This window comes from Varanus komodoensis, unplaced genomic scaffold (assembly GCF_004798865.1).
Source record: "Varanus komodoensis strain SLA01 unplaced genomic scaffold, ASM479886v1 scaffold7_3, whole genome shotgun sequence".
Taxonomy (NCBI): Eukaryota; Metazoa; Chordata; class Lepidosauria; order Squamata; family Varanidae; genus Varanus; species Varanus komodoensis.
Window position 1 is genome coordinate 1511935 of NW_025336480.1, and position 14162 is coordinate 1526096.

At 40.2% G+C, this 14162-nt stretch overlaps 1 protein-coding gene across 4 annotated transcripts in view; it reads left to right on the forward strand.

The window, feature by feature from the left end:
* Positions 1-3007: 3007 nt before the first annotated feature.
* The window catches only part of CSNK1A1 (casein kinase 1 alpha 1), a 45917-nt gene continuing 34762 nt past the window's right edge, over positions 3008-14162 (forward strand). For 2 of the 4 annotated variants that reach the window (XM_044454409.1, XM_044454408.1), the window contains exons 1-2: positions 3008-3422; positions 4330-4436. In XM_044454409.1, coding sequence (XP_044310344.1) covers positions 3300-3422; positions 4330-4436 — 230 coding nt within the window. In that variant the 5' untranslated portion in view covers positions 3008-3299. The remainder of the gene's footprint in view (positions 3423-4329; positions 4437-14162) is intronic. The other 2 variants (XM_044454407.1, XM_044454410.1) reach the window with 2 other exon arrangements.

Sequence of the window (14162 nt, forward strand, 5' to 3'; positions counted from 1 at the left end):
CGTTTAGCTTGTTAGAAGTTTCTACTAGCATACATTTCCCCTACTCAAGCTTTACCAAGTCTGTTCTGATCTTCCACCCAAACAGGAGTATCTTGTAACATAAGAATATCCATTTTTAACTTCTGGTGTTTGAAAACTGCCTGCTCTCACTTATTGGATATACTCAGGTCCTGATAATTCCAACCACAAATTAAAGGCAGCAGCTACTCTCTCTCTCAATCTGTCTCTCTGTCTCTCTGTCTCTCTCTCTCTCTCTCTCTCACGGTAAAATAATTATGGGATCAGCCCTGTGGCCTGTAGACTGTATCTGAGGCTCACAGTGCTCTGAACTCAATGCTAGGAATTGGAGCTTCCCTCTCCTTTCCTCTCCATCATGCAGCCTGTGTGAAAAGAACTGTACCAGATGCCTCTCTAAGGCAGGGAACGCAACCTCTGATTGGGGTAAAAAGAGGATCTCGGGGATGGGGGCAGAGATTTGGAAAACCACGATATCAGCTATCCAGAGGCCTCTCTAGCCTCCAAAATACCTTCACTAGAGGGGCAAAAAAGCCCCTATAGCAAAGGCCAAGCTCACTTCTGCTACTCCTCCATCCTGCATAGGAGGTGTGTAGGCCTCTGAGTTCAGTGGCTTACAGGAATTATAATTGGCTCGCACCCTATGTCTGAAGCACTTACATTATGCAAGCTGGAAAAAGTATGCTATGAGTATTTCATACAGTCTACCATGTTAGCTTATACCTAGAACCAATGCAGCTATTTTACCCCTAATCATGGTCAAGTAAAATGTGAACATACTAAAGAAATGAAAAGTTACTGGGAATTAGTTGTGTTTCATTGGTTTAAAGGTATGGCTTTGCATGTGCTCTACCTGTGAATTGTCCTAATTTTGTAAAAAAACAATCCATTCATTAGGCAATTAAAAAGAATATTAGATCTCATGGAATATGTTGTTAATATTTAATTATGTAATCCACATTCAATTACCACACTGAATAATTGGTTGATGCTTTCAGTCCTAATTCAGACATGCAAAGAATCATGGTGGAAGCCACTTTATTGTTTGAAAGACAAGGCCCTTGGAGAGATATGACATTTGAGGATGCCCCAACTGAATGAGCCTGTTTACCGGAGAGGAATCAGTTGGCGTGGGTATTCCCTTGCACTTAATTGGAATGCCCCCACAACATTACACTACTTTTTACATGAGAGTTAGTGTGGTGTAATGGTTAAGAGTATGGGACTGGGACACAGGAGTTCTTGATTCTAGTCCTCACTAAGCCATGGAGCCAACTGGGTGACTTTGGGACACTCAGACTCTCGGCCCAACTTACCTCACAGGGTTGTTCCTGTGGGAATAAGACTGAGAGCAGGAGAATGATGTGAGCCACTTTGAGCTTATTATAAGTAAAAAGCAGGATATAAATCTAATAAATTAATGAATTACTTTGGATAGGATGGCAGTTTACAACAATTTAAATCCAAACAATTTGATTCAATTGGGTTATGAGATGCTATCCCGAGGATCATAGAACAGGATAGGGTCCCAACTCCAACCTCAGAAATGCCCTTGCAGTTGGTGTGGTTTTTCCATTCTGGATGTGGCTCCAAAGTCACAAGGGCTGCTTGGCAAGGGAGGGAGGAGGGAGTATCTAGCAGGATACCAGAGGAGGAGGCGGCGGAGGGAGGGAGGAAAGAAAGATCCAGCAGTAAGTGCAAAAGACATAGATGGCTGATACTGGCCATTAATGTCTTTTGACCTGGTGAAGTCTGGAAGCAATCCTTAGCTCTATGCTTCCCCCACCTTGGAGTGGATGCCTGTAATCTCCCGAGTTCAGAGGATTACAGGCAACCACACTGGATGATACCCCAACACTACCACTATTATTTTAAAGGAAAAACTAAGATGTCTCTAATTATGCAGTCTACAAATGGAAGCTTCCCTGGGACAGTGTCTGAATGGTCTACTGTAATGAGAGGACAAAACATGTTGGATCTCCAAAATCCTAAAACCCCTCATTCCCCACATCAGATCAGGAGCTGATGTAGTTTAATTCCTTCCCATTGGTTTGATCTTCATGTTGTTGTTGTTGTCTTGTTTTGCAAAGAAACCATCACCCACCCTTGCCACTGTCTGTGATGGCTCCACCAATTTCCGCCCCCACTGCTCTGTTCAAATTGGCAACTACACTATGGCTGAAATTCGACGTGAAATAGGGGGAAGACATTCCAAAGTTGCACGTTTTTTAATTTACTCAACACGTTTGATCCGCTTGTTGTTTATTAAAATACATTTTTCAGAGGGGGGGGAGAACATGAGAGGAATGAGAAAAGGCATCTAATAAAGAGCAGTGGCTGAAAAAGGCTGGGTTGATTTCTTTGTTTGTACAAAGCCAAACATTTCACAGGGAGCCTTCGGAAGATTTCAACCTGCTTCTTCTGTGGAGCGAAGCAGCTGTTTCTTTTCTGGATTGGACCACTTCACTTGGGCATAAGCAAGACTTACTTTCACAATGAAACATTAACAGGCAGCACGGGAGTTCCACATAACTGGCACAACCACTTCATTTTGCAGAGCCATCGAACTTCCTCTGCCTCTTGCTCCCGCAACCGCCCTCTGGACAAGCCGCGTGTTCCGAACGATAGAAACTGCGTAACTCCAGTTGTCTATAGCAAGGGCGGGGCTAGCCGGCTTAAAAAAAAAAAAAACCGCTATCGTTGGCGCAGGCGCAAGCTTTGAACCTGCCTCGCCCTGCCAAGGCGTTAAGATTACGCACATTTCCTGCTTGTCCTCTTTTCCTCCCTCTGGGAAACGCATGCGCAGGAAGGTGTTCTCCTCCCCTGTTTCCCAGGGTGCTCTGCGCGGTGAAGAAGCGTCGGTCGAGGGCTGGAGGCATTTTGTGTCCTGGATATCAGCAGCGAGAGAGAGAGCGAGAGGGGGGAGGGAGGGAGAGAGCGAGAGAGGGAGGGGAAGAGAGCGAGAGAAAAGCAGACAAGATGGCGGCGCTGGCCGAGTGAAGCGCCAGTTGGCGGTGGCCGGAGCCGCTCGGACTTTTCCCTCTCTTCCCAGCCCTGAAGGCTCCCTTACCTGAGAGGACAGGAACCGCCTGGACGCGTGTGGGACATCCAGCTTCTAAAGAGGCCTGGTGGGAGCGGAGCCGCAGGGACCGGCGTTGTCTCCCCTTCCCCCTTTCCCCCTCGTCGCCCAATTCCTGGCAGCGGCGGAGCAGGAGCTCCTTGAGGAAGAAGTCGGTGGGCCCTCAACGTGTGAATAGCCCCCCTCCCCCACCCCCTCTGTCATCATGGCGAGCAGCAGTGGCTCCAAGGCCGAGTTCATCGTCGGGGCCAAGTACAAGCTGGTGCGGAAGATCGGCTCGGGCTCCTTCGGGGACATATACTTGGCCATCAATATCACCAATGGGGAGGTAAGGGCTGGCGGGCGGGCGCCCGGCCTTTGCTTGCCCCGGTCCGTCTGCACTCGCCTGCGCATCAGTAAATAGAGGTCGCTTTCATTGCTTTCTCTCCTCGTCCGGCCAAGCATTAGTCCCGGAGAACGCCAGAGAGCTGCTACTCTCTACAGTGGGGGCTTTTTCCGTCTCTGTCGCAGACTTGCCCCACTTTATGGTTCCCATTTTAAGGGCCATTTATGTTCCTCCTTTCACTGTTTCTCTCTTTTATGTGAGACGTAGGCATTATAAATACTCCCATTGGAGGTATTCGCGTGATTAAGTGGTTTTTTTTAGTTTAGAGAAATCGTGAACATTGTGACGAATCACATGAATTTTCGTAATGCAGGTTGTGCCATTTTTTCTTTTTTTGGTGAAAGATAAGGGAGTGTTTTCTCGTGACTGCGGTGATGAGACTGCAGTGCTTGATCAAAAGCTTTGAACATCCCCCCTCTAAAATAAAATCTTAATGTTTTACTTAGATTAGTACTGCTTCAAGTCAATAACATGCTGGCTGCTTGGCGGTAGGTGGGAAAGAGAGCATTCTTATTATTTTGCATGGAACTCTTAAGTGATCTCCTATAGAAAGACTTTACCTACCTAAGCTCCCTTCATGCAGTCACATTGATCTTGTCCAGGGAGCAAAAAGGGATCTTTTAAGTGTTTAAAGGTTCTTTCTGGAAATTATAGATTAGTATTAGTAGCTTGGCAGCTTCCTTGAAGTCGATATTAACACATACGTTGTCACTGTATGGAAAATGTTTGCAAAGACTGTCATTTCTGAGGATATTATCATATAAAAGGTGTTCCCTACCCTTTCTGTAGCAGAAAGATATGGTCCTTTTATTCAATAGGATCTTTGATCCATGTCCCCTCTCCACTGCAGGAAGTGGCTGTGAAGTTAGAATCGCAGAAGGCCAGGCATCCCCAGCTATTATATGAAAGCAAACTATACAAGATTCTGCAAGGGGGAGTTGGGATCCCTCACATACGGTAAGAAACATAGCTCTTGGGAGATAGGGTGTTTATTATCTCTTTGCCCCAAAGAGTCCATGTATTTTATTTTCCTCAGTAATACAGGAAGTGTTATATGTTACCAGAAGTAAACCTTATTAAGAGTTGTAATAAACTGCATCTAGAAAAAAAGATCTTGCTGGATCCTGCCCTGTCACCTCCTTGGTCTCTTTCCTCACCCCAATGTCAACTGAATTTTTAAATACTTCTTGAGGGGATTCTATTCTCTCTGAAACAGTAGAGATAGCTGGCTGCTCTAAGGATTGGGATGTAACAGGGGAAATGGCTGCTCTCTTTTGTGTTTTTGTTCCAACATGTCTTCCTGTTCTGCTCAGAAAATGGCGGATGTCAGTACTTAAATATTCCCGAGAAGTGGGGCATGTTTTCATTTTCCATATCCCCCCATTTCTTTGTAGCATCAGTATTATGTCCAGAAAGATAGGGGCTTTTGAGAACTGGGGAGAGAAGAGAGTGGAGAGAGAGAAGAGTGGAAGCTCCTTTCTGTTGCTGACGACACATGCGTCACTGTGATCTCTAATTACACACTCATGTTTAAAGCTGCTTCCTTGCCCCCCCCCCAAAAAAGTGCAACATTTTGGGGGAATTTCATTGTGTAATATATTTGGGAAGTGCCTATTCTATGTTGGAGGAGTGATTCAGTTAGTTTGGAGCACAGAAATAACTATTTTTTAAATTGTAAATAAGGAAAAATGCAGAACTTAAAAAAGAAAAAGTTTGTAAGGGACCTTTGTACAAAATTGTTCATAAAACTAGATGCAGGAAGTGTCACAAAGAATCAACAAAAGTCATTATTTCATCTAAAGTTATAGCTAAAAATGTTCATGATAATAAATAAAAATATTAAAAAGTAATTTTAAACTTCTTACAAGGTCAAGATTTAGATGCCTCCTTTCCAAAAAAAAGCAGACTTTATGTGTGCATGGACTTTTTGCAACCGTTATATATTGGGGACGTCTGAAAAAATGCTTCTGGTTTTAATGTTGAAAGTTACTAAACGGAAAACTACAGCTTGATTTGTTTAGTTTGTTGATTCTGCTTTGTTTAAGTTGCATATGTTTTTGCTAGATAGACATTTTGAACTCTTATATCTCATTTACGTATGTAGTGCTGAGTATACAGCAGTTACACCCCCAGGGTAATGCAGACCCATGTGTAAGCAGAGAATAAGCCTAGTTAAGATACTACTTAGCCCTAATTCAGTTCTCTTAAGTAGAGAATAACTTTTGTCATTCTAAAGTGCTAGGAAATGTTGATGCCTTACTTGTGAAAGGCCTCTGCTACTGGAGAGTTCTGAATGACATAGACTTCAAAGCACTGTTGTAACATAGTCAAGCTTAACAGATTTGGATACAGCATTAGTTAATGACAGTTTTATGAAACAATTACCTCCTCTCCCCCACCAGCTTTAATTACACTGTGCAACCGTGTGGGTAGAACTGCTTTTATTACAAAATATACTTTCTTCTTTTGTGTTTTTATGTGTGTTTTTCACTTTTGAGAAAAGATGCTTTTCAGATCTGCTCTTAGACATAGAGGGTGTCTACATCTTAAATGTAGAAATCCTGTAAACTTAGAATATCTTGATTTAAAAACTACTATTGTCATGGTGCAGATGTTTAAGCATTATAGTTGTGTTGAATAGATGTTGAAGACAGTATGCTATTCTAATTGTTGGACTGAAATTAGCTCTCTTGGTGTGCTATTTTTCAGCCTAAATGTCTTGTTGAATTGAGTGAGTTGTACTTTTCAGTTGTTGAAAGAATTGGTGGTTATTTTTTAAAAGAACAAATATTAATACAAGGAACTAAAAAGAAGATTAGGAAACAATATATTTTAGCCCTCCAGTCCACCAGTTTACATGATAGAAGCAATACATATCAATCTTTGTAAATGAAATTGTTGTTGTTGAGATGAAGTGTCACTTCTTGATTAATAATCGGCTACTAGAACATGGGATTTTTGTGGAAGTGACTATATTGCTGGATCTTAGGAATCATTCACTTAAGTTTTGTTTCACAAAAGAGCATGTGCTGTGGATGAAGATGAATGTGACTGAAGAATACTGTTTTGTTCTTAATTGAAATCTTTGCTTAACTGGCATATTGTTTGGCTATAACCTTCAAAATAACTCAAAACAAAAAAACAATAGCCCTTGCCACTTACTCTGTAGTTAAGGGCAAATTCTGCTATCACAGCAAACCATGGGTTCAATCCATGGTATCTAGAACCCAAAATCCTGGTTTGGAGGAGTTTTGCAAATGGTTTATGCTACCTTTGACTTGGTGCAGTGTCTGAATTGAAAAATGGTAGTTGTCATCACTCAAAGTGAATATATGCTAACAAAGCAAGGTTGTGCTATACTCTGAAAGCTATGTGGGTGGTTTGCCCATTTGTGTTGATTTTGTTTGTTATTGTATGTTATTCCTCAGGATAAAGTTTCTTTTTCTCTCCTGTTGATTTTGTTTTGATTATATATTGATTTTAATTCATGTTATGAGCTTCCTTGAAACTCCTTTATTGACTAAGAGTAGAATATTAATAAATGTTTGTCTATAGACGTATGCTGCTTTGATTGAGAAGGAAACTATCATGTTGGTAGAACAGGCACTTGGTGCTTCATTGATGCTAATAAATATCATTGTCAGTTTATCAGTATATAGGGAAATGAAATAGTAACATGTTGGAGCACTAGACAGCTTTTCAAGAAAAGTACTCATCATATTTGAATATCACTGGATTTATGAACAATACAATCCCAAAAGCATTATCTAAAGTTATAGACTTGAATCCAGACTTATTCTTCTGCCAGCATAAGAATATTTTTGGCAGAATGGAACTTTGGTATCCCCTCTTTGGTGTCCTGTGCACCCCCAAATCTCCACAGTGATCCTCAAATCTCCACAGAGGATTTAAAGGATGTGTGAGTGTCTGCATTGTAGAAGAGAGGACTTGGAAGACATTCTTGGAGGTCATTAACAGTGATGCTGGGCCCTCTCCAGGCAGTTTGGTGGAGGGCATGCAGGAAGTTATAAGGTGGAAGGTCCTTTTCCATCAATATTGCAGTTAGATTCTAGTTACCATACTCTGCTATAAGAAATGCTTATCAGTTTATTAAGGCAATCCCAAAATTTGCAAAAGTATAAACTTTTAAAGGTAAAACAAGGGAGCAAAACCTGTTAAAACAGCCATTGAGATCTGAGCATGCACATTGGTCACAGATTTAGTGTGGGAAGAAAGACAGAGATGAATGGAAGGATGAACTCTGTGGAGTACTGTGGATGAGGCACAAGGAACACAGCAACATTTTATTAGAGGTCCCACTTGTTCAATTTTTTAAAGCATTGAACTGATATTTCTAATATTATGAGGATAAAATGGAGCTATGCAAGCTGCCTTGAAGTCTTCACAAGAAGAAAAAAGACTAGATATAAATGAAGATGATGATGGTGATGATGAGGAATTATCATAGGCCAGGATTCAAAATGCTGTATATTGAGATCTGTGTACATGAGGGGGTTTCTGAGCTCTCTCAGCTTTATATAAGCTGCTTCAGATGTTCTAGGAATTGTCTTCAATGTAGTATGAGGAGCTGTGGAGTAGGAATGGGTGTAATGGATGGTCAGAAGGCAGGGCTTTGAATCTTGGACAATGTTCTGAAGTTAGCCTATTTCTAGTACTTGCTAATAAGAAACAATATAACATGCATTTACACTTGACTTGTCTGATATGACAGAGCATTTGTCATAATTAAATTCACAAAAGTTTATTACACATTAGTTACATTCTTAACCAGTATACCCCACTGACTCTCTCTTAAGTAAAAATTATTTAGTGACTATATACTAATGTGACTTGCCTTTATTCTATCACTTCCAGTGCAAATCAGGATGGACAGAATTCTGTACATGTTGAGCACAGTGTGATAGGTCATGCATTAGGTATTCATACAAAGTTTTAACTCTGGAATGACAAAATGGTATGCTCTGATTTACTGCCAGGATTTCAATAGCCAGGCATTAAGTGCATTATTTAGACGACGTGAAGCTGTGGCATCTAACTCATCATTATTTTGGGTGGTCCTGCTTTTTAGTAATGAAAGCTCATAGTGTATACATTTGTCTACTGTGTATGCTTCACTTAACCCAAGACAGGTGATTGAAAGTTGTTAAGCACTTGTCAAATGTTTATTCTGTGATCCTTAAAAAGCATCTGAAGAGCCATAGGATAGTTCATATGGTCAGATCAAAGATCAGGAACAAACTGAAACCTGAGAGCTAAGAATTGGAACTTTTGACATCTTTCCTGCATCCCCACACAATTACTGTCAGATCTGTGCTCATTGCTCTCCAAATTGGGAATGCAGCCTCAGAGGAATAAAAGGGGGAGGGAAGGAAAGAGAGGCCTAGATGCAAGGTATCCTGCAGCTTCTCCAGTTCCTTTCCTTTTCCTCCAAGACATTCCATGTAGATGGGCAAAAAAGCCTGTCTAGCAGAAAGTGCAGGGTGGGAGAATGGGGAGATGAAGATTGCCTTTGCTGCTGCTGCCTTGCCTGGAATGACTCTCAGCTTCAGGTTTGGAGGCTTACAGGAATCATCATAGGGTCATCTCCTAAGGCTGCAAGCCTTTGCTCTCTTCTCAATAAATAAACATTTAAACGTAGTTGGATCTTGGAGTAAACATGTGGAGGGCTGCATTGTTAATGCCTTTTGCATAGCCTTACTTGATATGCAAGGAGCAAACACATAAATAATCCACCAACAAATTTAATAGCAGTTTGCACTTTGTTTGGCATCAAGCAATAGTTTGGATTTAGAGCTGCTATATATCAAAGCAGTGTTTGTAAAATCAGTAATAGAATTGACTGTAAAGCTCTAAGATGATCAAGTGATGTTCAAAAAATTGTGATTAGGAGGACTTGAGCAAAGTAATCTAAATTTGTGGGTCATTTTCAAGTTTCAAGCTTGGTTCTGAAGTATTTGTGCCAGATGTTTAAGTAGCTTGATGGTCACTTGCCTTTCAGGTTTGGCTCCTGATTATACATAGGCCTGGCTCTGGCAGGAATGCTGTATTGGGAGCAGGGGTTCAGAGGCATTTGGTGAAATGTGAGGTTGGCCAGAACAGCACTTCTTGATTTGGTGCTTGACCTAGTTGTAAGAGGTGGGGAGGCATGTTTGTACAGTGCTGTTGACTATTGCATCTGGAGCCTGTTTATTTTTCTGTTTTAACGTCAGCCTGGTGCTGATAAAGAAATGTTGTATCACATACGTACTCTCTTATAAATGTCTCTGAGGTCCTGCCCCCCCTTATGGCATCACAGACAGACACTAACTTGGGGTGAAATGCCAGAGAGAAAGGGAAAGGTGATCCCAAAAAAAAAAAAAAAAAAAAAAAAAAAAAAACAACCCAAAAAAACATCATTCCATAACCCACAAGTGGACTCCAAGATGAAGTCTGCTGTTAGATTACTATACCCCTCATCTAAGCTGAATGGATAGTTGCCATTTTTGAAAACGTGGTTGTAAGCAAAATGTTTTGTAAAACGTGGTTGGATTACTGTAATACTCTCTATGTGGGGCTGCCCTTAAAGACGGTCCAGATACTTCAGTTGGTTCAGAACTGAGCTGCCAGATTGTTGTTGGGGGCCAGTCGCTATTCTCATATAACGTCAGTCCTTTATCAGCTTCACTGGCTTCCAGTTGAAGCCCGGGCCCAATTTAAGGTGCTGGTATTGACCTATAAAGCCCTAAATGGCTTGGGACCAGGATACCTAAAGAAATGCTTTTTTTCCTGTATGCCCACCCATCCCTTAAATTTTGCAGCAGAAGCCCTGCTCTGGGAACCTTACTTGAAGGATGTTAGAAAACATATTCAGAGGAGGGCCTTCTCTGTGGTGGCGCCCCGGCTATGGAATGTGTTCCCCAGAGAAGTCCACCTGGTGCCAACATTATATGCTTTTCAGCACCAGGTCAAGACCTTTTCATTCTTCCATACTTTTAATGTTTAATTTTAACTATGATTTTATGCTCAGTTTGTGGATTATTTATATTGTATTGAGTATCTTTGTATTTATGAGTTTTGAACTGTAAGCTGTCCTGAGACCCACTGGGTATTGGATGGGGTAAAAATTATCCAGATAAATAAATAAACCGCCTAAAAAGGCTTGTAATAGATAAAACTGAGATTTTCTATTCTGCCTTTTGTATGTCATTTAACTCATAGCTGCATATGTAGTGTTCCCCAGGAGTGATGAGGCACAGACATGCTTGGCTTCTGAAGGCTTCATCAGTCCTTCAGGTGATACTCTGTTCCCATTCTCTCCCTCTTAGTCTGCTTCTTGGTATTGGAACAACTAAGGTTTGGAAATACATTGTTGTCCTTTCTTCTTTCCTGTGCAGTTGAGGAGTTATCTAAGTGCCATGGATGCTTTTGGTTTATAGTGCTGCCAGACCTTCACAGAATACTAGAGCAAGATACTTTTTCAGAAGATACAGTTGCTCAATTTCGGGACAGGAGAGAGGAGCAACAACTAAAAAGCCATATCTGGATTGGTATTAGTTGCTATCTAGTGACCACTTGTTCTGGTAGTTGCATGTGTAGAAATCAATGCAAAATGAATGTACAGGTAATATATGTAAACTGAGTATCCTGTAGTCAAACTTCCTAGGGCACTTTTTCTGAGGAGTGTGCACAAATAGTCATCATTCCAAGAACCCAGTCAACCATGTGAAAGGGCTTGTGCAAGTGTGACTCTCTCCTCCCCTCTCTTTTCCATTGTAACAGTCTACAATGTTTCTGGATTTCTTTCAGATATTGAGGGTGATTATGAGAGACAGAAAACTTCATCCTAAATATAATTATCCTCTTTGGTATAATTCCTTTTGCCTCAGCTTTTCTTCCAAACCTTACTCTTTTTCTGAGACATCTCAAGATTAAAATTACATTGAGTATGGTGCTAGATCTTTTAAGTCAGATATGGGGAGAATTTTGGAAGAAGTGCTTTTTGTCTTACCATGTTCTTTATTTTTAGTTATGTGTAAAGTGGCCACACTACTGTGGCTTTTATTCTTCAGAACTTATCTGCCCTGCCTGTCTAAAAACTTTATTCCTAGTTCTGTGTCAAGTTTATTTGCTATTGAAGCTGTTGAAACTTGAAATAAGTCAGTTTATAAGAGTACAGTTCTCTGCATGTTTAGACAGAAAAAAAGTCTTACAACTCCAGACATTCACTAGCTAGCCATATTGGGTGGGGAATGCTGGGGAGTTGTAGGACTTTTTTTGTCTCAACATGCATAGGATTGTGCCATAAGTCAAATCTAGTTGGTTTGCAATTTTAAAATATCTAAAGAGCCTTGACTTTAATGATCTCTTAAGTCAAATGGATTGATCACTATTTAATTATGTTAACCTTGTGTGTCATGTAATACATTATAACATATTGCTGATGTGCGGTACAAATGCAGGTGAAGAGTTAACACCAATTAACATTTGTGTATGCTAAATATTCTTTTAAAGAGTTCATTAGATTGGATTCATAACTCACTGAGAAAATCACAGCTTATGATGAGTAATTCTGCTATCACCTTAGCTTGTAAAAGTCAAGGTAACAGTTCCAAGAAGTTACAATAGGCATTTTACGAAGGGAGCAGAATGAGTTGTTGCCAGATGGGTTCATGTGTAAAAATATGCCATTCCATTGTGCCTCAATTTTCAGCTCACAGTAAGCATAATTTTTTGAGGGGGAGGAGCCGTTCTTCTGTACACTTCAGGGTTCCTCTGAAACATGTTAATACATCCCAGGTATGTGTGGATGGTATTCCTTTGACTTCATAAGGACCAGGACTCGGAAAATTATATTAGCTAGTATTAACTCACTGTAATTTTTTCAATAGTACACATCTTTCTGTTACAATTATCGAGCAAATACTTTCTGATCAGTCTTCCCAACCTGCTGTCTCCCCTCCCAAATACACTGGGGTACAGTTCTCAGTCTCCAGCACATTTAGAGAGAAACAGGTTAAGGCTGATAACCTGTATCAGATGAAAATTAGGTGTGTATATAATGTGAGTTCTGTGAACTGGCAAAATAGGAGTTCTTAATCATACGTGGTTGAGAAATAAAACTCTGTAAGCTGAAGAAATGCATGACTCTCCAGCAGGATGTCAGATCATGCTGAAGGCATAATCTGTCTGGACTGTTTATAACATTAATTCAACTGAAATGGTCAGGCAAAAATGAAGCAAAAGATTTAGAAAATTTGATTTAAGTTGACAGATTGTGCTGTGTTTACTGCATACAAATTCAACTAAGAAAACAAGTATGTGTACTAGTACTGCTATGCACTTGCAAACTTTAAGAATCTGCTTATGGAAGCCATGTAAAATATATTACTCTTGAACGTTGTTTGTAAAGTAATTTGTTCATAAATATTCTTTATACTTAAACCCATAACTGCTTAAGTGATACCAAACTGTGTTTCCTTCTAGCTAGACATATACTGTTTCCAGAATGTTAAACTGTTGTTGGGGAAATGATCTGTTTAGCATTGAAGCAAACATGAGAATATTAAAATACTTGAAATAATCTCTTTTACCAATCTAAATTTACTGCTTTGACTGGCAAGATTACCCTTGCCTTAGTCTAAAGTGTTAGTTTTAAACCTTGAAAGCTTTAAGCAGTTTAAGGCCTTGCTATCTGAAGGAACACCTATTTAGGTATGAATTTATTTGGTCCTTTAAATCAGCATGAAAGACCTGCTCGAAGGCATACTTGCTTACAGAAGCCCAGTTGTTTGGCTTGCAAAAAAACATGTTGTTGGACATTGCTTCCAAACTGGGGAATGCATTCCCTGTATTACTGGTCTTCCACTTGTGCATCTTGTTTATATTTGGCTTTTTAAATTAAGGATTTCAAGTTGTTAGTAATTTATTCTGTTTGTTTCTTATTCTTTTCTTAATTTTTGTAAACCACTTTTGATTCTGTAAATCAACACAGACATATAAGTAAAAACTGTGCATTGACAGGTAGGTTCAGAAGTACCCAAAGAGCATCAAAAATAGATTAAAAACTTCTGTGATAGTCTTGTACAATTGCAGATGCTTGATAGTTCTAAATCATTATGAGGAATAAGTTGACAGGGAATATTCCAGTGCCCTCATTTAGTGAGAAACTGAAGTTTTTACTTTGACTCATTTGCGTTCTGCACCTCCCCTTCTTGGAATTACTACGATAACTGAAAAACCTTATATACAAGGTACTAGCAGTCAAAGTGTTTGACATCACTTAATCATGGTAAGATACACTTAGTTTGGTACTTGCTCTCTCTCTTTTAGATTTTTTTAAAGATTTTTTTTAGATTTTTAAAAAATATTTTTTAAAAGATTTTGTTTTCATAATTGACAAATTACTTACTTTCTTTAACATCTCTGCAGATGGTATCAGGAATCAGTAGTACCTCATATGTATAAAGGTAAAGGTTTCCCCTTGACATTAAGTCCAGTCATGCCTGACTCTAGGGGGCGGTGCTCATCTCCATTTCCTGGCCGAGGGAGCCAGCGTTTGTCCGCAGACAGTCTCCGTGGTCATGTGGCCGGCATGACTAAACACCAAAGTGCACGGAACGCTGTTACCTGCCCACCAAAGTGGTACCTTTTTATCTACTTGCATGCAAATGCAAGTAGATAAAA